The following is a 20833-nucleotide window of genomic DNA, read 5'->3' as shown; positions in this document are numbered from 1 at the left end:
CAGATTAATCCCTCATTAGGTCAGTGCAGCCCCAGGAGCAGGAGGGTCGTGTGAGGGGCGGGAAGTCGCGTCCAGTACAGACTTCCTTTCTCCAAGCTGTCGGACATCCAAGTTGCTCTCCAGACTTACTGCGATTTAGTGTTAAAGCTCAAGCAGGCCTTCTCGTTAAAACACCCCATGATAAGTGGGAAGTGAAAAGTGAACTAAAGGTGCTGTTTACATGACTTTTTAAGGATCTCCAGAGACATGGTGGATACAATGGCTGACAAAGAAATAGCGATGGATGACGATATAACAGGTATGAAAACAGTTCCACGCATTTAAAGTCCATTTGGTGACATTTTAACAACAGAGTCATGGTTTGTTGTTGTGTGATGTAACTTATAATCACATTATTATGAGAGTTCAGGATGTAGGACACGTCCCAAACCGCACAGACTTGGGCCAGGGCTACAACTCGGTTACTGTAGTAGTTTGTGGGTTTGGGACGCGGTATGTTTTGCGCTTTAAGTGTGTGTGCTGTGTGAATGTGTGTATGTGTGTGTGTGTGTGCGCGCGCGCGCGTGCGTGCTGTGTTTTTATAGTAGTAGTGTTGTTGTTACAATGTAAATCTCAGCAGGATGTTTCTCCTAAAAATGACACAGATGTTTCACAGGACCAGTGAACGGAAGTGAAGTTTCCTTCTTGCAGTGTTACACTTCCTTCTCCTCGTTTTGTGTAGGATAACTTCAGCTGTGAGGTTTCTGAAACATGCTACAAGCTTATTTATTTATCCACATTGAACTGCGAATGGTACATGCAGATTAGTACAATTTGATATAAACCACACAATTTAACCCCTACAGAAAAGCGCCAAAGGACAAAACAATGGGGTTTATAGCTGCAGCTAAAACGGTGCTAGTGATGGGCGACTCGTGAGTTGTTTGATTCACTTTAAACGACTCTTTTTAAATGAGTTGCGTGAATCGGATCTTACACGAATCCACAGACTGTTTTCATAATAAATTAGTGTTTTGATATGTTGCCCAATATGCATGCACTGATATGCCTAAAGTGGCAACTAAAATGTTTTATTTTTATTTAAATAGAAATAATGACCAAAAATACCCAAGATATACTGAAATGAGGAAAGTGTAAAAGTCAATATGATTTGATTCTCACATTTATAATTTTATTTGCAGTAGCTCTATAGGATACTCTATAGGATATTAATAGTTTCTCGACTAAAAGGAACTGTATAAAATTCTGTAATTGGCCTGCTCTGTATTATATGTGTGATGCTTTGGTTGGTGAATCAATCGGATCGATTCTTTTACACGGCGTTGGATGAAAGAGTCGACTCTGTAAAAGTGAGTCGTGATGGCCATCTCTGAACGGCGCAGCGCGGTGTCACGTGATTCAGTGCTGGAGAGCGCTGAGTCAATGCAGCAAAAAGTCCGCGTGCTTCATTACCGCCGTCATCTTCATCATCTCTGGTGAAACCGCAAAGAGGTAGGAGAAAAGCCTCGGATGCAAGCTTTAAAATCATGTCAAATCAGTCGTGTTTTTCTGTGCGAGAGAGTCGACACGCAGAGCTGTTTGATCTGGTGTACCTGGGTTTAGACCTTTCTCTTTTTTTTGCATCTCTCCTCTGATGCAGGAGATCAGAATGCACCGTTATGTCTTCTTGCTGATTAGTAATAGCTTGTATCTCTGAAGGGTTTTTGTTGCACGGGACAAACGCAACTGTCCTTCAGGACGCAAAGGCCGCGTTGCAAACGAGTCATTACTCAGTGTAGAAGTTAATCTCAGCATGCGATATTCACTCCATCTGTAGTCCACTATAAAGGAGTACATTTGGATGCAGCCCATATGATTGAATCTGGTGGAATGCGGGAGGTGCGCGCGGGGGTTCATGCGTTACGTGTGCGTTACGTGTGCGTTACGTTTCTGGCATCGAACATACCGGAATCAGCATGAAAAAGACATTTGTGTTTAACATTATTAATCCGATCAGCTGCGTGAACGGATTTTAAAAGCGTCGCGCTTTGAAGTAACCTTGATGACTTTGCGCATCTACATGTCACGTCACCTCTCCAGATGTTGCGTGTCTACTTTAAACGCTGACACGCGCTCGCTAATTGCGACTCTTTGCATATATATACATTGGCGCATCTGCTTCCACCATTTGTCCCCCCCTCAATCTCCGAACCACCTTAGCACTTAGACTGTCATGTCCATTTTAACCTTGACTTGTTAGGCTGAACCCTAAATACCTAAGTCTTGTGCATCAGCTGCCCAAGGGCAAGTAGTATAAACACAATTCCAGAGAGATGAAGAAACCAGTATTTCTTTTCCTATGTGATGCAGTGATACAGGGAGTGTGCAGACATTTGGGATCCGGCCTAAATAAAGAATGCAACAGCAGAAAAACAGCCCCATTTCCCACAGTGGCACTTTAGGCCACTGGGTATAAAGGCCCCCTTTGTTCCTGGGGGAAGGATGGGCCCCTGAGGCGGAGCGTTATCCTCACATAGTAGGTGAGAGATACACTGAGTTTTATCACGTTAGGCAGGTCAGTAATGTGTTTCACATGCGCAGAAGGAAGTTCTGTAAACAAATAATTTCACAAAACATGGGTCTGAAGGAAAGTCCTAGGACTTTAAATAAATAGCCTACTTTTCTGTCACCTTTTCATGTACATAATGAGATGTGTTGGAGGCTGGCAAAAGGTTTGTTGTGGTGTGAAAAATTTGGACTGTTTGGAATTTTGAGCAGATGCAATGACGTAATATAATGAAAAACAGACCTGGAATCGACAAATTGGCAGGAATGTGGCGATGCAGTCTTCTGCTAAAATTCAATTTAAACTTTTATAGATAGATATTTTTTGGAGACTTTATTTGCTTGCACAAAATAATGATTAGTTTATCACTTAGTATCAGGTAATCAGGTGAGGGAAGACATCATCTCAGAGAAAAAAAAAACCTTTAATTGGTCTTTATGCATTATGTGATGGATTTTCTTTTTTATTATTACAAAATATACATTACTTTAGGTAAATTACTTAGGTAGCAGATTAGGAACTAGCCAGGCAAGTGGACATCTGTTTTTGACCCCATTTTACTTTGTAATGAAATACAGCTTATTCACCTCTGCTAATTCTTCTAGAGATATTTTTAGTTTACAAGATAACCAGTGGCATATCAGCTGTGGCATCAAAATATGTAAGCAGACACAGAGTATTTGTAGTTATTTCATCATAAAACAGAAGAGCCAATCAGCTTGCAGTATGCAAATGCATGCTTTTATTGTTGTTTGGATGTTTATTGTTTGTTGATTCTACACGTGTTGTAAAAGTGAATGCAGTGGGCTAGCAGTTAGTATGATGTTATTTGTGACCTGATCTGAAGCCTTTGGTGGAGTTACTTTGGTGAGTTGATCCTACACTTGTTTTGTTGCATTTAAGCTCTTTACAATGACACGATTGTGGCATCTAATCCAATTTCTTTGGCGTCTAATCCAACGCCTGAACCTGCACCAACGGCAGCACACGGTCCAGACAATGGATGTTTAATGTTAGCTGAGTCAGCGAGTGAGAGGGGTCATCACTGCAGCATTGCAGCTCACACACACACACACACACACACACACACACACACACACACATATACACACACACAGATGTGTACGCACACATGGACAGGTTCATGCTTGTTCTCTACACACATGGTCAGAGGTCCACTTTCTTATTAGTAGGTCGTGGGCATGTGGACACAGACAAAGAGATATACACTCCCCTTAGACAAACATTAAACCGTACACGAATGAGAAACAGCCCACTTTCTCAGTAGAAGGGTGTGACCATGTTCACACACTCAGCAGTGCAACGTGCCGGAGATCATGCTGTCAGGGTGCGGCTGTGTGGAGCCTCCTGTCTTCTGGAGCTTCTGATTTCCTGCAGCAAACCCCCTTAGAGCCTAATGCTAGGACTGCAAATGACCTGTAATTGCTTCTTCTACTGTTAGCCCATCACTTTTGTAGCTAATGAATAACGTGTAAGCGACATGAAGCATTCAGGACTTGGCAGACTGATTCCTGCTCATTCTGTCGCGTAATGCATTTTAATGAGAGGAAATAAAATCATGACTTGGAGCGCTATGTCCACGTCGGGACTCTACACTGTGCATGTAGAGCTGTGTATATATGTCTTTTCCTCTGCTCTCTTTCTGAAAACAAACATGTCTCGCTAAAGCTGAGCAGCGGCAGACACTGAGACAGTTTGCACGTCGATCCGAGTTCAAATGTCATGTCCGTAATGGCGTCTTTGCTCAGCTGCTCTTCAGTCTAAAATGAGATTTGGGACTAAAACAGCCCTCTAAGCACAAAACATACTGACGTAATACACTTTTCAGGATCTCCAGTCATGTCTGCTAAAGGTTTTGTGCGTGTTTATGTATGTGTGTGTGTGTTGCTCATGGGTCCAGGAGTGGCAGCTTGATGGCCCTGGGATTATATCTCGCAACCTTCCAGTCACTTGGCTTTCACATCCCTTCTTTGAACCACTGTTGCGTCTGTCAGCTTTATGGTCGGTTCTTTATCAGCGATCATTTGAAGACTTCAGCAGGAAGGACTTAGTGTTAAGTCTGTAAAGAGCAGTGGCCCAACACCTTAACCACTAAGCTACCACTTCCCTGTTGTACTCATGATAGGTAAAAGAATCAGAAGCTCCTTGGAATGCTAGATCGCGTTCATTTCTGTGAACTATGCAGTGGACATTAAGAACAGTTTTTTTTCCTAAACGGAGTGCCTGGATAATTTGTGCATTATACAAGTTCATTAGTAAAACGTAACCTTTGGTTGGATTATATTTGGACTTTTGACTGCAGGGATCATGTTGAATAATCTGCACTTGCATCTTATCTACAACCCAACTCCAAGCATCATATAAAAGAATAGTGTAAATATAGTGTGATGTCCTATGAAGACTAGGACAATTACTTTCTGTATCCCTGCCGATGACCAGGAGGTGAAGAGTTTAATGCCCTGCTCTTGAGAAGAATCATATTGGGTAGCACAATTTACAAAAAGATAGCAGCCTTACAGAAATCTACGAATTCAAGAAGTGAGTCTTGTTGACGTTATCAGCTGTTTACTGATGGAGACTCGAGTGCTTTTTGTTAACTGCTCGCGTTTGGAGGAGGTGGAAGAGCACTTGTGGGCGGAGCTAGATACAATGTCCAATATGCAAAACCAAAGACCGGCCCGAGTTTAAACAACGTTTATGATGTGAACATTTTTGTCGAACATATAATCATATGAACAATCAGATTCTTGATGATCATTCACAATGATCCAAAAGCTTCTTCCATTGCAAGCTGAAATGATGATGATGATGATGATGTGTGCAAACTTTGGCTTCTGTTCAGGCCAGTATGTGATTTAAATTGGAAAAAAAATGTCTTTTAGTTACGCAAATCCTTGACTCATGTTTCTAGAGGAATTCTTAACCCAGCTGTGTCAAATCCTTATGCTTTAGTAAGTCTAGCACACACACTCAGACACAGAAGAAAGTTTTCTGCACATGGTCATTGCAGGATTTGACATATTGGAGAAATATTTACTCTTTGGAAAGCTTGTGCTATCTGTTTTTCCTTCCTTCAAGTTTTACTTTAAAACTCTGCGTTTTCCTGTTGGATGAAACTCGGCGTACTTCACTAGAAGTTAGTGAGATGGTTAATGTGCTCCACCCGTGCTCACCTTGTCATGTTCTCTTTGTGTACTTGTGTATTTGTTGGGTTCCTTCGAGCACTTTCCTTTGTCCTCTTAAAATATTGCTTTAGGTGACACATGTGTGTGTGTGTGTGTGTGTGTGTGTGTGATTCTCAGGTATTTAATGAAAGGATATCATTGTTCTAGACAGAAGATACTTCCAGCTCACATTCAGCGTTATTAAAAATCAGCTTCAGAATGAACACGAATGAATAAGTGTGCCCTGTGGTTTCAGGTCCTGTTCCTGCGTCATGCGCTGTGATTTGATTCTGTGTGAGATGGTGTTGAGCTAACAGGGAGCATCTGCTGTCTGTGGTCTGTGTGTGTGTGTGGGATTGTGTGTGCATGTGTGTGAGAGTGTGTGTGTGGGTTGAGCAGAAGCATTCGTGTCAGTTTGAGGTCGACTGAAGGTCTTTGAAATCCTCTGTTCTTTGCTTGCTGGCTTTCTCTCACTACTCGCTAATACACACACAAATTCTAAGCATGATGTGATGTAATGAATTCTGACAAAGGCTGTTAGTATCATTGTACTGCATGTCATCATTAGTCTGGTACACACACACACACACACACACACACACACACACACACAGAAGTCTTGAAAGCTTTTTTGTCAAACCAATAATTTAAAATGTGCATGCAAATTAGATGTGGTGTGTGCATGTTTTCCCCATATCTTGGGTTTTTCCTTCATGTTCTCCAGTTTCCTCCCCCGGTCCAGTGACATGTACTGTAAGCTGTTTGGCCTCTCTGAATTGTCTGTAGTGTGTGAATGGGTATGTGTGTGTGTGGGTGAATGGGTGTGTGTGTGTGTGTGTATGTGTACGTGTGTGTGTGTGTGTGTGTGTGTGTGGGGTGTGCCTGTGTCTGTGTCTGTGTCCTCGTGTGGAGTGAATGTTGTGTGTGTGTGTGTGTGGTAGTGGATGTGTGTGAGTGACATTGGTGTTTGTCTCTTTTTCTTGTGTGCTTGTGTGTGTGTGCGTGTGTTTGCCTGGGTATGTGTGGTGACAATGTGTGTGTGTTGTGTGATGTGTGTGTGGTTGGTGCGTGCCTGTGTGGTGTGCCTGGTCTTGTGTGTGTGTGTGTGTGTGTTGTTTGTGATGTGTGCGTGTGTTTTTGGCCTGGGTCTGTGGTGTGTGTGTGTGTGCGTGCCCTGTGTGCGTGCTGTTCTTGCCTGTGTGCGTGCAGATGTGTGTGCCTGTGTGGTGTGTGTGACAGTGTGTGTGTGTGTGTGTGTGTGTGAGAGCGTGCGTGTGTGGTGTGTGCGTGTGTGTGTGAGAGAGCGTAGTGCGTGTGTGTGTGTGTGAGCGCGCGTGTGTGTGCGTTGTGTGTGTGTGTGCGCGCGCGCGCGCGCGCGCGCGCGAGCGCGCGCGTGTGTGTGTGGCGCGCGAGCGTGTGTGTGTGCGCTTGTGTGTGTGTGTGTGGTGTGTGTGTGTGTGTGCGAGCGAGCGCGCGAGTGTGTGTGCGTGAGAGAGAGAGAGTGTGTGTGGTGTGAGCGCGAGAGAGCGTGTGTGTGTGTGTGTGTGAGCGCGCGAGTGTGTGTGCGAGCGCGTGTGTGTGCGCGAGCGTGCGTGTGGAGAGAGTGGTGTGCGCAGTGTGTGTGGTGTGTGTGCGCGCGCGCGAGTGCGCGTGCGTGCGCGTGCGTGCGTGTGAGCGTGCGTGCTGCGCGTGCGTGTGCGCGTGCGTGTGCGCGTGCTGTGTGCGCGTGCGTGTGTGTGTGCGTGCGTGTGTGTGTGCCGTGTGGTGTGCGCGCGCGTGAGTGTGAGTGTGAGTGTGAGAGTGAGTGTGAGAGTGAGTGTGAGCCCGTATGTGAGCGTGTGTGTGTGTGTGACTGACATCCTGTCCACGGTGTATGCTTCCTTATGCCCCGAGTCTCCAGGGAGGGGCTCCAGATTCCCCACATCCCAGTAGGATAAGCAGTGTAGAGGATAGATGGATGATTTCAGATGGATGAAAAGGAAATAACAGTGTGTTAACCTGCATAAGGATTATATAAAATGTCCTAACCAGCAACATTACAGGATCTTTATCAGCAGAATAGAATCCATCTGAAATGTAGTATGTTTTAGTTTAATGCATTTGTACAAACATCATGTCTCCAACCTCTGGGTGAGATTAAATGCTGCCTGAAGAACAGCACCATGTGTAATATGCTACCAAAGCTAAATCAATATCTACTAGCAAAGCAAATCGAGAAAGATCCGAGGCAACTGAGCCTCAAGTTCAGTTCAGTTGACGAGGGATAAACTTCCTCACACGACACGAGGAAGAAACGGTGTAGAAAAGTGAAGAAAAGCTGTGTGTGTTGTATGGAAGTCAGTGTGACAGTCTTTAAGATTACAGCGGGTTTATTCTTTAATCAAACAAAAAATAGTTTGCTAATTTGTAAATAAATAGCAGTGCTAATTTGTTAATTAATTAATTAGTTAGGCTTAAATTATGAAATAAACGTGTGCTTCACATTGCCTCTAACTCATTTATACAACTTAAGGGCCTTGAGGGTTAAGGGCCTTGCTTAGGGGCCCAAGGGTGCAGGTTGGTGGCCTTGGGATTTGAACTCACAACTTTCTTATCAATCGTCCAAGACCTTTCTAAGGAACACTGCCATGCTGCTGCTGATACTCTAAGGCCTCAGGGTACAGCTCGTATACGCTTATCGTAGCATGATGTTTTCTTATTGCTGGAACAGCGTGAATATTTGGAGGGGGGGCAGGAGAGCGAAGGAAAGCACGCAGGGTTTGGACGGATTCTTGGAAGCCCACAAAATATTGAAAATGTAGATTCCTGCATTATTTCATGGTTTAAGTGTTAGCCAGAGATGTCAACCTTCCTTAAGGAAAAGTGGAAGAGAGGAAGAAAGAGAGGCGAATGGGGTTATGTGGAAGCAGGGAGACTTGTTAATGTTGATGTTTTTTCCACAGGACTGTGAGGAAGACTTTGGCTCACTGTGTCACATACCAGAAATCTGTCACAGATTTCTACACACAACTACACACACACAACTATATTGGTTACGAAATTAAGTTGAATAAAGGAATCTTCCTGACTAATTATGAAGCTCTGTGCCTGATGCATGCACAGAATAAAACGTCTTGCCTGTTTTTAGTTCCAGAAGAGATTTATTTGGCCTTTTTTTTCATTGCAACGATATGGCGCAACCAAACTTGATACTGTTACATGATTGGCTGTTAGCGTGTCACTCCCTATGTTGCTAGGTTACCAGAGAGTGAGTGCCTTGGTTAATGCAAACCTGCTTCGCAACCTCTGTTTTCTTCCGCTGAAGAATTAAAAATATTGAACGTTTTATCAAACACACTTTTTATTGATATCGATCACATGTCTATCGCGATACATATCATTATCGTTTTATCGCCCAGCCCTACTCTCCGGCCCCTCATTTGGGATGCTTTTCATGAACTGGTCTTCATGACAAACTCATTGAATAGCCCTGTTTTACACATTCAAACCCTTAGATAGAACATTTATGTTATCTTTTTATTATATGCTGTTTATCTTTTGGATATTAAAAGCTTCATTAAGTGATTATTGGAGTTATTTGTATGTTTCAGGAACACTGAGTGGTTATGGTCAGTAAACACCAGATAATCAAACCTAACGTTCCTGTGGTCTCTCAGAAAGGAGATTTGTGACCTTTATGAAAACGTTGTCCTCGTCTTTCTGGTGCTGCCTGTTCGGGGTCGCCACAGCGGATCATCCCATCCTCATATGTTTGATTTTGGCCCAGGTTTCCCACCGGATGCTCTTTCATGACGCAACCCTCCCATTATATCTGGGCTTGGGAACGCCACTCAGAGTTAACATGCTAAGACAATATGAATGCTATATTATTATATTCACCGTCACTAATGAACGATTTTGAGTTCAAATGAAAGTCAGACAAACAAAAGTTTAAGTAATTTTGCACATTTTCCAAGATTTCAAACGTGAGATTAAAACATTGCTGCCTTTTCAGTCGGACGTTTTTGCTTAAACAGCATTTTAACAAGAATATATTTTTTTTCATCTGTTAGCATCTCACTCACAGACCAGACCGTGTGTCTCATTCTGCAACACTGCTAACACAATCCTGACATTGGTGTGCAGTTTCTGTTTATTTGCTGTAATAATTTCTCACATCCATCTGACAGCTGAGTACTTGCTTCAATTCCAAGCCAGATCTGACCACGAGTTCCCGAGGGTGTCGTATTCTAGGGTTGGTGCTGCTCACGCCGACGCGGCAGGGAAGAAAACCTGAATTATTTCACATCGCTTTAATAATTCAGATTTCTGGCCAGAAATCAGCCACAGCCATTTCTGAGCATGCTGTGAGAAAGCTGATTATAAATCATTGACTATGTCAAGTTGAAGGGACTTTTTGTATGCTCTTTGTAGCTCTTTGTATGAACTCTTGTTGGTACAGCACTGAAAACTGACCCGCAGGTTACAGCCGTTTTCAGGCATTTTAAAGGGAAAATCTACCCAAAAAACATGGTGTGAAATTTCTTGTGAAAGCTTCAGAGTAGCATGACTGTCTAATGTTTTGCTGTAATGTTGTGAGATTATATTTGGGGAGAAAATCGATATAGTATGTAGATAGAGCTTGGAAGTAGAACAGATGTGTTGTATGTCCATGTCCATTTTGCTCCATTTTTAGCGGACTCCCCGAGGATTCGGTTAAAGGGCACATGAAAGCCGACTCCACCTCAGTGCCGATCGTTACATTGAACAACGTCTGGACGTGTGAGTCACTGTTCATGAGACAGAGCTATGAAGCTGGAACCATGCAAGCCGACCAAGCTTTAGGAAAATTCAGGGGTTTCACATGTTTATATTTTATTTAGGTCTGGTAATTTAATGCATTAATTAGATTAATTAATTAATTATGAGAAAAATTAATGCGTTAATATTTTTAACGCATTTAACGCACCCCGCCCCTCCTCACACCTGTACCAACGACTACACATCTTGCAATAAACTGGAGTGGCAAGTTAGTCAAGCATGATGCCAAACGACTCAGATCTGCCTGGCTTTCTGTAGTACCGTTTTTTTGTGGACCGTATGTTTTAGCATGCGCCTTATAATACGGTGCGCCTTATGTATGGGTTAAGTATAGAAATAGACCCCGTAATTCAGACTGCGCCTTATAATCCGGTGTGCCTTATGGTGCGGAAAATACTGTAAGTCATCCTCAGAAACACTAACAAGTGCAATATCTAAATGGATTGCAATGGACTGTAGGCCTGTTAATATTGTGGAAGACAAGGGGTTAATGGATGCTTTTCGAATTGCGATGTTATGGCCATTGTAGCCTAAGTGATAGGCTTGTGTTAAATAAAAAATACCTGCTTTTTGTTATATTGGTTCAATCTTCCTCAAACACAATCATTTTAGGGGGAAATTCTCAACTAATATTTCTGACATTTTGGGGGAAATTCTCAACTAATATTTAAGTGCAATGTGATTAATTGGATTTATTAATCACCACATCATGTAATTAATTAGATTAAAAATTTTAATCACTTACCAGCCATTTTTTATTGGGGCTCAGTGGTTAAGGCGTTGGACTACTGACTGAAAGGTTATGAGCTTGGATCCCAGATCCTCCAAGCTACCACTGCTTGGCCCTATAGCAAGGCCTTTTAAATCTCAATTGCTCAGTTGTATGGGATGTGGTAGCCCAGTAGTTAAGGTGATGGGCTACTGATTGGAAGGAAGAATTCAAATCCCAGATCCACCAAGCTGCAGCTGCTGGGCCTCCGAACAAGGCCTTTACCTCTCAATTGCTCAGTTGGATAAAAAATAAAATGTAAGTCACTATGAATAAGGGAGCCTGCCAAATTCCACAAATAAAAATGTAAAATTGTATTAATGAATCTTCCCAGTGCTGATTATGAGACTGAAGTCCTGCACTCGCTGTTTTTCGGTGCTGTTGGACTGTCTTCTGGGACATTGTCTCTTCCTCCTTTGTGAAAATCCATGACCAGACCTTTAGGAAGGAAAGGTATTCTTACCCTGAGAGGCTTTAACAATATCCTTAAAACAACAAACGTTTACATGTGTACATGTCGTCTCTCTCTCTCTCTCTCTCTCTCTCTCTCTCTCTCTCTCTCTCTCTCTCTCAAATCTTCCTCTATTGTTCTTCAGGATCTCCTCTGTGTTGTGCTTGAGATCTCTGACCAACTTGGCCATCTGGAGATTAGACAATGTTTAGACCTACATGTCAGTATTAAACGCTAACTCTAATTTCTTAACTCTGAGTGCTGCTGTTTGTAGCAGTCAGAGGTGAGATTCTGACACGGGATAGAACGAAGATGTCGTGCATGTTCTGTGCAGTTAAATACAAATCGGTGAAGTATCGAAGGAAACAAATCAGTACACAGTAAACCTCCAGGTGGTAACAGGTGACGTCAGCTCATGCAGATTTTGGACCTCTAAGAGACGAGGACAACCTCATGAGGTGTCTAGAGATGTAGCAGCTCCGATTCTGCTTCAGGAAGATTTTGGCTGTTTGAAGAGAACATTCGAAGGCAAGAACAAACTCTTAAAGCAAATGTAGAATGTTATATTGTGTGTTGATTATCTCCATCCATATCATATCCATATCTCCATCATTTAGCATTGAAAGGTTTTGGTACGGAGGAGTTGGTGTTGAATCTGTAATGAACTGTGTTTGAGTGATGTACATGAGTTGCTTAGGATCTCCTGGTTACACACTCTATATGACTGTGTTTGAGTGAAGAAAGGACATGATTACACTTTCTGGTGATTATAATGATTTATAATCACACTCTCTGGTGTTTATAATGATTTATAATCCCATCCTCTGGTGTTTATAATGATTTATAATCCCACACTCTGGTGTTTATACTGATTTATAGTCACACTCTCTGGTGTTTATAATGATTTATAGTGAGACTCTCTGGTGTTTATAATGATTTAAAATCACACTCTCTGGTGTTTATAATGATTTATAATCCCACCTTCTGGTGTTTATAATGATTTATAATCACACTTTCTGGTGTTTGTAATGATTTATAATCCCACACTCTGGTGTTTATAATGATTTATAGTCAGACTCTCTGGTGTTTATAATGATTTATAGTCACACTCTCTGGTGTTTATAATGATTTATAATCACATTCAGGGTCTGGTTCTTCTTAAGGTTACTTTCTCATATCATCTCAGGGGTTTTTTTCCTTGCCATTGTCACCTCAGGCTTGATCATTATACAGATAAATAGGTATTCAATGTAAATAAATTGGTGGTTGCTGCTTTGCAGACATTTCTGTAATTCAAGAGTGAATCCTTCTTATTAAGCTGGTTAAGAAAATTTTCAGAGAACATCTCAAATATAATTTTAAAAAAGTAGTGTAAAATTTTAACGTGGGCTTATGGAGGGGACTGGAATATCAGAGAGAGGGAGAGAGAGAGAGAGAGTAAGAGTGTGTGTGTGTGGGGGGGGTGTTTGTATGTGTGGGCGTGTGTGGGTGTGGGGGGGTAGGTAAAGAGCACTGCTGTGTGTGAGTGAATGTATGTAAGAGAAGTGTGAGCCGTGTGTGTGTGTGAGAGAGAGAATAAGAGTAGTGCTCTGTTTGTGTGTGTGTGTGTGTGTGTGTGTGTGTGTGTGTGTGTGTGTGTGTGTGTGTGTGTGTGTGTGTGTGTGTGTGTGTGTGTGAGTATTGTCATGTGTGTGTAAGAGTAGTACTGTGTGTATGTGTGTAAGTGTAATAGCGTGTGTGAGTGTGTGTGTAAGAGTAGTACCGTGTGTGTGTGTAAGAGTAGTACCGTGTGTGTGTGTAAGAGTAGTACCATGTGTGTAAGAGTAGTACCGTGTGTGTGTGTAAGAGTAGTACCGTGTGTGTAAGAGTAGTACCGTGTGTGTGTGTAAGAGAAGTACCATGTGTGTAAGAGTAGTACCGTGTGTGTGTGTGTGTGTGTGTAAGAGTAGAACCGTGTGTGTAAGAGTAGTAACGTGTGTGTGTGTGTGTGTGTAAGAGTAGAACCGTGTGTGTGTGTAAGAGTAGTACCGTGTGTGTAAGAGTAGTACCGTGTGTGTGTGTAAGAGTAGTACCGTGTGTGTAAGAGTAGTACCGTGTGTGTGTGTGTAAGAGTAGTACCATGTGTGTAAGAGTAGTACCGTGTGTGTGTGTAAGTGTAGTACCATGTGTGTAAGAGTAGTACCGTGTGTGTGTGTGTGTGTGTGTGTAAGAGTAGTACCATGTGTGTAAGAGTAGTACCGTGTGTGTGTAAGAGTAGTACCATGTGTGTAGGAGTAGTACTGTGTGTGTGTAAGAGTAGTACCATGTGTGTAAGAGTAGTATTGTTTGTGTGTGTTTGTGTGTGTAAGAGTAGTACCTTGTGTGTGTGTAAGAGTAGTACCATGTGTATGTAAGAATAGTATTGTGTGTGTGTGTGTGTTTGTGTGTGTGTGTGTGTGTGTTTGTGTGTGTGTGTGTGTGTGTGTGTGTGTGTAAGATTAGTAGTGTGTGTGTGTATGCTCCTTGCTCTGTGTCTCTGCTTCTGTAGGAAATTTTCACAAGTAGCTTTGATAAGAAAAGCATCAGTTCTGTTTTAGAAGAATATTTTCAACAAGTATTGATCTGTGGGATTTAAGACGCTATTCCGAGTCTGCTTTAGTACGAGAAGTGTATCGAGTTACAGCTGAGATGATCTCAGACCGATTTCTCACTCGTGTCTCTTCTCTAATTGTATTTCAGTCTCACTTCCTCTCCCCTTGTGAGCTACTACAGATTAAATATTCATACCATCATGGCCATGTTCCTGTAATCATCATAAAACTGTCTGTGCTGAGACCGTACACAAAGCTCCAGAGGTCAGAGGGGATTTTATCTTCTGTTCCATAAAGTCAGAACCATCTTTATCTCATGATCTAAAAGGGTTAGTCAGATGCCTCCAAAACTAGCAGAACATTTAGAATTTATTTTCTGTAGATTTTTTTATTGAATCTAATATTTAATATAAAAATTGTTTCATGGTGAAAAAAAAACCCTGCAATAAATGAAACCGGAGGAAATCGATGGTAACGTTGTTTTATCAGGCACTAAGTGAGCTAGGTGTGTGTGCAGAAATCTACAACACGCAGCATAAATATATTATTTTATTGTATTGTATAATATTGTAACATTGTGCTGTGATATCTTTTTTTCTTTATATTTATTTGACTTTGACTTTTATATATATGTTACTGTGTTTTTACCTTCTGAACATTCTTGCAGAGTTTCCTTTTATTTTTCTTTATTCCCACTCTCTCTCTCTCTTTAATATTCATTCATTCATTCATTCATTCATTCATCTATTTATTTATTTATTTATTTATTTATTTATTTATTTATTTATTTATCAATGTAATCAGAGGTTTCAGCTACATCATGTACAGTGACGTGACAAAAACAAACCACCATTTGGAATTTTAATGACCTGATATACTTTCATATAATTATAATTTATTTATTCAGTATTACTCATTTGAGTCTCATCTGCTACTAACACTCTCAGTAACATTTACAGGAGGGGATAAAAGCCTCATCTCACACCTTTATTCTCACACCGTGTTTGTAGGAAAGGTTACTGTTTTTTCATTTCTTATTAGTGCTGAGGGATCTGAAATATATGTATGTGTATATATATATAAGGCGTTTGAGATACAAAACTTTTACTTCAAAAATAGTCTGCGGTTTTATTTTAGATTTGAAGAAACACACACTGATCAACGTCGTTGGAAATACGAGATGCTTCTTTAAAGAGGGTTTCGTGACCTTGTCGCTGCATCTCTTTCTCAATTTGACCTCCTTCTTCCTTTCCCACCCCCATCTCTCTCTCTCTCTCTCTCTCCCTCTCTCTCTCTCTCTCTCTCCCTCCCTCCCTCTCTCTCTCTCTCTCCCTCCCTCCCTCCCTCTCTCTCTCTCTCTCTCCCTCCCTCTCTTTCTCTCTCCCTCCCTCTCTCTCTCCCTCCCTCTCTCTCTCTCTCCCTCCCTCCTCTCTTCAATCTCCCTGCTCTCTCTCTCTCTCTCATCCTCCCTCTCTCTCTTCTCATCTCTCTCTTCTCGCTCCCATCCCTCATCTCTCTCCTCTCGTCTCTCCTCTCCTCCCTCTCTTCTCAATCTCCCATCCCTCATCTCTCTCCCTCCTCTCTCTTCTCATCTCTCTCTCGTCTCGCACATCTACTCTCAACACCTCTGCTCTCTCCCTCATCCTCGCTCTATTACATCTCTTCATCCTCGCTCTCTCTCTCTCTCATCTCTACACCCTTCGCTCTATTCTCTGCTCTCTACTTCTCTCTCGCCTCTCCTCTCTCTCTTCTCCAATAACATCTCACTCTGCCTTCTCTTCTCCTCTCCTCTCTCCTCTCTCTCTCTCTCTCTCCATCGTCTCCTCCGCTCTCTCGTCTCATCTCAATCCTCTCTCTCGTCTACAGCTCTCTCATCAGCACCTTGCTCTATTTCTCTCTCTCTCTCTCTCTCTCTCTCTCTCTCTCTCTCTCTCTCTCTCTCTCTATGATGAAGTCCAGGATTCTAGTGGACTTTCACTTTTACAAGAAAACGGCGGACTTGACAAGGTTTGAAAAAATCTGGTGCATTAAAAATGCACTCTGCTCAGTTTTTAATGAAGAACTGCATTTTGCACAGAACATGTTTCGCACTTTTAAAGCTATTCTATTTATCTATTTTATTTTTCATTTTATTTATTTATTCTTTTCCTGCATTAAGTTAAGTTAAACCTTTTATCGGACATGTTTGAAACTGAGCAATCGAAATAAAGGTCTTTTTCAAAATCAAAAAAATCTCTCTCTCTCTCTCTCTCTCTCTTCCTCCCTCACTCCCTCCACCAGACACATGGTGAAAATATTCTTTGTAACCTTATATGAAGTTTTCCCCCCTCAAAGTGCCCCAACTCCTCCACAAAATAAGGCGTGAGGAATTTATCGTACATTTTTCCACCCTTTTTTACTCTTTCTTAAGCACCTAGCTGTGATTGAGCAAACACTGATATTTTTGTTCAGACCTTCATGTAACTTTGATCATTTTGTAAACCTATAAAATATTAGATGTCTTTTATGCTGGTGGATACTGACTGCAGAATGTTATATTTATATATATATTAATTACAGATAATGCTTTACAGACTGAGGAGTCTGTGGTATGGCGAATTGTGTGTGTGTGTGTGTGTGTGTGTGTGTGTGTGTGTGTGTGTGTGTGTGTGTGTGTGTGTGTGTGTGTGTGTGTGTGTGTGTGTGTAAGAGAGAGAGAGAGAGAGACCTACCTCTGTAATGCATTTCATGCTGCTTTGAATTTCCATTGAAATCCTTACTGGAGGTCTGACCTTTGACCTCTGCTGTTTCCTGTGAGAATGTGCATCACATTCCAGAATTGTTTGTGTGTGTGTGTGTGTGTGTGTGTGTGTGTGTGTGTGTGTGTGTGTGTGTGTGTGTGTGTGTGTGCACATGTGTGTTTGCACGTGCGTGTCTGACTTTCATTGTACAGAACAAAATAACATCCAGACAAAACTGGAGCCAGAAAGCTACATCTCCACATCAGTCATCCAGCTAGATATTATATTGTCTAATATCTTGAGTCTCTATAGACCAAAGTAAACTACAGAACAAATACAGAGCAAAATAAATCAATCTCAGTGCAGACTGCAGGTAAAATAAAGGCCACAATAAATCATGGACAAAATAGAGAATGAAGTGAAGATTGTAATAACCACAGACACAATACAGAGTGAAACGAACTGTGGACAAAATAAAGAACGCAATAAGTAGTGGATAAGATACACTGCAGGAAAAAAGTACTGTAAGAATAACGATTATTATTAGAATAAATCATTCTATTATTTTATAAATTAATAGATGTATTATATTAGAATAAATTAAAAAGTATGAAAAACACTTTGATAATGAACTAAACTATAGACAAACGTACTCGCCAAAATGAACTAAAATTTTACTAAAATAATAAATAAACTAAAGACAAAGTGCAGAAAAAAATAGACCCAAATTCAGGCTGAAGTAAACTGTAGACAAAATGCTGTTTGAAATAAACTACAAATGTAATGCAGAACTAAATAAACTATAGACGCTGTACAGAATGAAAATTACAGAACAGATTAAAATATAGACAAAAGACAGAATGAATGAAACTACAGGCAAAATACAGGATAAATTATACTACAGAAAAAAGAATGAATCTAATAAACAAATAGAATGCAGAAATAAGCTTGAGAGAAAATACAGGCTGTAATAAACTACAGAAAAAATACAGGTTGTAATAAACTACAGAAAAAAATACAGGTTGTAATAAACTACAGACAAAAATACAGGTTGTAATAAACTACAGACAAAAATGCAGGCTGTAATAAACTACAGACAAAAATGCAGGCTGTAATAAACTACAGACAAAATACAGATGACAATAAACTACAGACAAAAATGCAGGCTGTAATAAACTACAGACAAAAATACAGAACGAAATAAGCTACAGACGAAATAGTACAAAATAAAGTCAGGAAGCGGAACAAATAAGCTAAAGAGAAATTACAGAGACGAAAATAACACGGCTAGTAAATGCCGCTGTATAAAGTGTTTAAAGTAATTTGTGTGTATAAAGTTGCTTTATTTTTTTTTCTTGTGTTTTGTAATCATTCTTGAGGTTAAGTGTGCCGCACAAATAAATATGTGCTTTCATTCTCTGCCTTGTAGTCTGAAATCTCTCTATACTCATTAAAGTAAATATTTGCTACACAATGGCTATCAGTCTGTACAGTTAACACGTCTGCGTCGATCCGGATAGTTTGTGTGCGGCAGGAAAAGCGACCGAATCGATATTTGCACGACGCCGACCTGTTCTCCACCGTGCGCTGTTTTTGATGGTGTTTTGTTGGGGTTTTTTTTAAGCATCAAATGTTTCTTTTCTGCCTCCAGTTTCTCACATGGCGTTCGTGTAATAAGAGGTGAAAATTTGCGGATTCAATAGAAGCACGGCTATAATTTGCTCACACGAATAGGTGGTAATGAGCACGCTAATCAACCTGCTCAAAATCGAGAGCAACAACGACGCTGCCGTTATGTTTGCACCATCGTCACATAAACAGACCTTACTTTCTTAACCTGGAAACATCAGGACTCGAAGGTATCAAAGCAGCCGACAAAAGAGTAACTCTCCACTTATAGGTGTTTATCATTATGGACAATCATTTTCCTGTGTTGATTTATTTTATTTTTTTTAAATCAATGATGGCGTAGTAGCCGAGTTGTGCGAGAGAGAATGTTAAGCCACAGGCAGCCAGTCACTCAGGCCATAATTACAAACTGAAGAGCATCCTGATGAGTGTCTGTCCACGTTTTAGCACAGTATGGGGTGCTAGAAGAAAAAGGGACAAGTGTTTAGGGCTTTAAAAAAAAAGACCTGAGGAGATTTGGAGGCCTCCTGCCGAGCGCTAAAAACGCAGTGACTCACTTTGCTTCTATTAGACCACGCTAATGAGGATGATGGCTTTTGGATAAATACAAGCTCTAATTCGACTCAAATGTCATCGCCGACAAGAGGGCCTGCATTAGCTGGATAAAGCTTTTAAAAGATTAGATGCTTTTTTTTTTTTTGCGGTCAGATAATATAAAACGTGAAGCTAAAGCACTGTAATAAAAGTATTACAGTGTGTGTTGCCTCTCTTATGACTGCGTGGTTGAATTATTATTTTTTTTGTGGTTGTCTTCGAATTGACTTTTTTTTTTAATTATTCACATTAAATCTGTGGAGTCTGTATTCGAGAGGTGCTAATAGTTTTATTAATTTGGTGTGTATTTAAATCTTGGTTAGATGCTTAGACTGAAGTGGAGGAATACTGAATTTTAACTCTCCTCTCTCCAAAAGAGTGGATTAAATGGATGGATGATTGGCTGGAGACAGATAGTTATTGACGGACACAGGGAGATGGATTCAAGAGAAACTAATTGTATGCTGTCCTGGTTGCATAAGTGTGCACACCCCTATGTTACCGGTCATGTTACCGCTCCAGGTTCAACAGTGAAGCAATGCTGCTTTAATCTTAATTTAAAGATCAGCTCTTTCTGTAGGATTTTCTTGACATTGTCTTGGTTTTATCCGACTGCAAAAGTCGGCGAGCTTTAAACGCATCTGTGGGATCTCGTTGTTGAAAGGTAGCGATCAGATTACACATGGAAAACTGTGGAGTAAAATGGGCACTTCGGTGACGGTAACAAGAACAGGATGTTTCCTGCTGCAGAAATATATCAGGTCACTTCCTGGTGTCAACTGTCTCTCGTATTCTTCACGTCTTTGCTGTGGGGTTGATTAGTGCAACTGAGGGGAAGCAAAAACTCACCCCAAACCATGTAGCAAAATGTATTATGGGCTGATGAGACCAGGATAGAACGTCTCAGGCGCTTATTAACAGCTTATTACCTAAAGAACACTATTCCTGTGATGAAGCCTGGTGATGGCAGCATCATGCTATGAAGCTGCTTCTTTTCAGCTTTGCCCCAGATCATGGATAGCTCCAAATACCAGTCTGTTTTGGAATAACGTTCGAGGGCGTTTGTTATATATCGTCAAAACGTTTCGTTGTTGATGTGCGACTCACAACGATGACCCCAAGGCATCTTCAGGAGAAGATGAAAGATCGAAATCCTGTTGAAAGTGTGTGGAAAAACTCAAAGGAGGTCTTGTAGTTTGATGCATGTGGAGCATTTTTGCAAGGAAGCATGACACAACATTGCCAAATCACAATGTGTTTGACTGGGAGATTCTTACGTACTACCAGCACAATTACTTAAAGGCTTTCCATGTTTATTCTACCAGGATATTATTAGGTTTATTCCTCCTTTTTTTTTCTGGAATTGTTAATATTTTTTCAATTGAAATGTATTGCAATTTTAACAAAAAGTTTATATTTAAAAGTTTCTATATCCACCGTATATACTGTAAATAGACATGGGCAGGCAAACAGATATGAATTTATGAACCCAATGATAGATAGAGATAGATGGATGGAGGGATAGATATGGATTGTTAGATATTCATGGATGGATGGAATAAATAGAACA

At 41.0% G+C, this 20833-nt stretch overlaps 1 protein-coding gene across 5 annotated transcripts in view; it reads left to right on the top strand.

The window, feature by feature from the left end:
* Positions 1 to 20833, top strand: part of hspa12a (heat shock protein 12A) — a 46332-nt gene continuing 25499 nt past the window's right edge. For 2 of the 5 annotated variants that reach the window (XM_047821657.1, XM_047821656.1), the window contains exon 1: positions 1343 to 1491. Coding sequence is in view for 3 of the 5 variants with exons in the window: in XM_047821658.1 (XP_047677614.1) it covers positions 247 to 298 (52 nt within the window). In the remaining 2 variants the exon portion in view is untranslated. Of the gene's footprint in view, positions 299 to 1342; positions 1492 to 20833 lie in introns of those variants that run through there. The other 3 variants (XM_047821658.1, XM_047821655.1, XM_047821654.1) reach the window with 3 other exon arrangements.

The sequence above is a fragment of the Tachysurus fulvidraco genome, chromosome 12 (assembly GCF_022655615.1).
Source record: "Tachysurus fulvidraco isolate hzauxx_2018 chromosome 12, HZAU_PFXX_2.0, whole genome shotgun sequence".
Lineage (NCBI taxonomy): Eukaryota > Metazoa > Chordata > Actinopteri > Siluriformes > Bagridae > Tachysurus > Tachysurus fulvidraco.
This window is presented reverse-complemented; position numbering and strand designations above follow the sequence as displayed.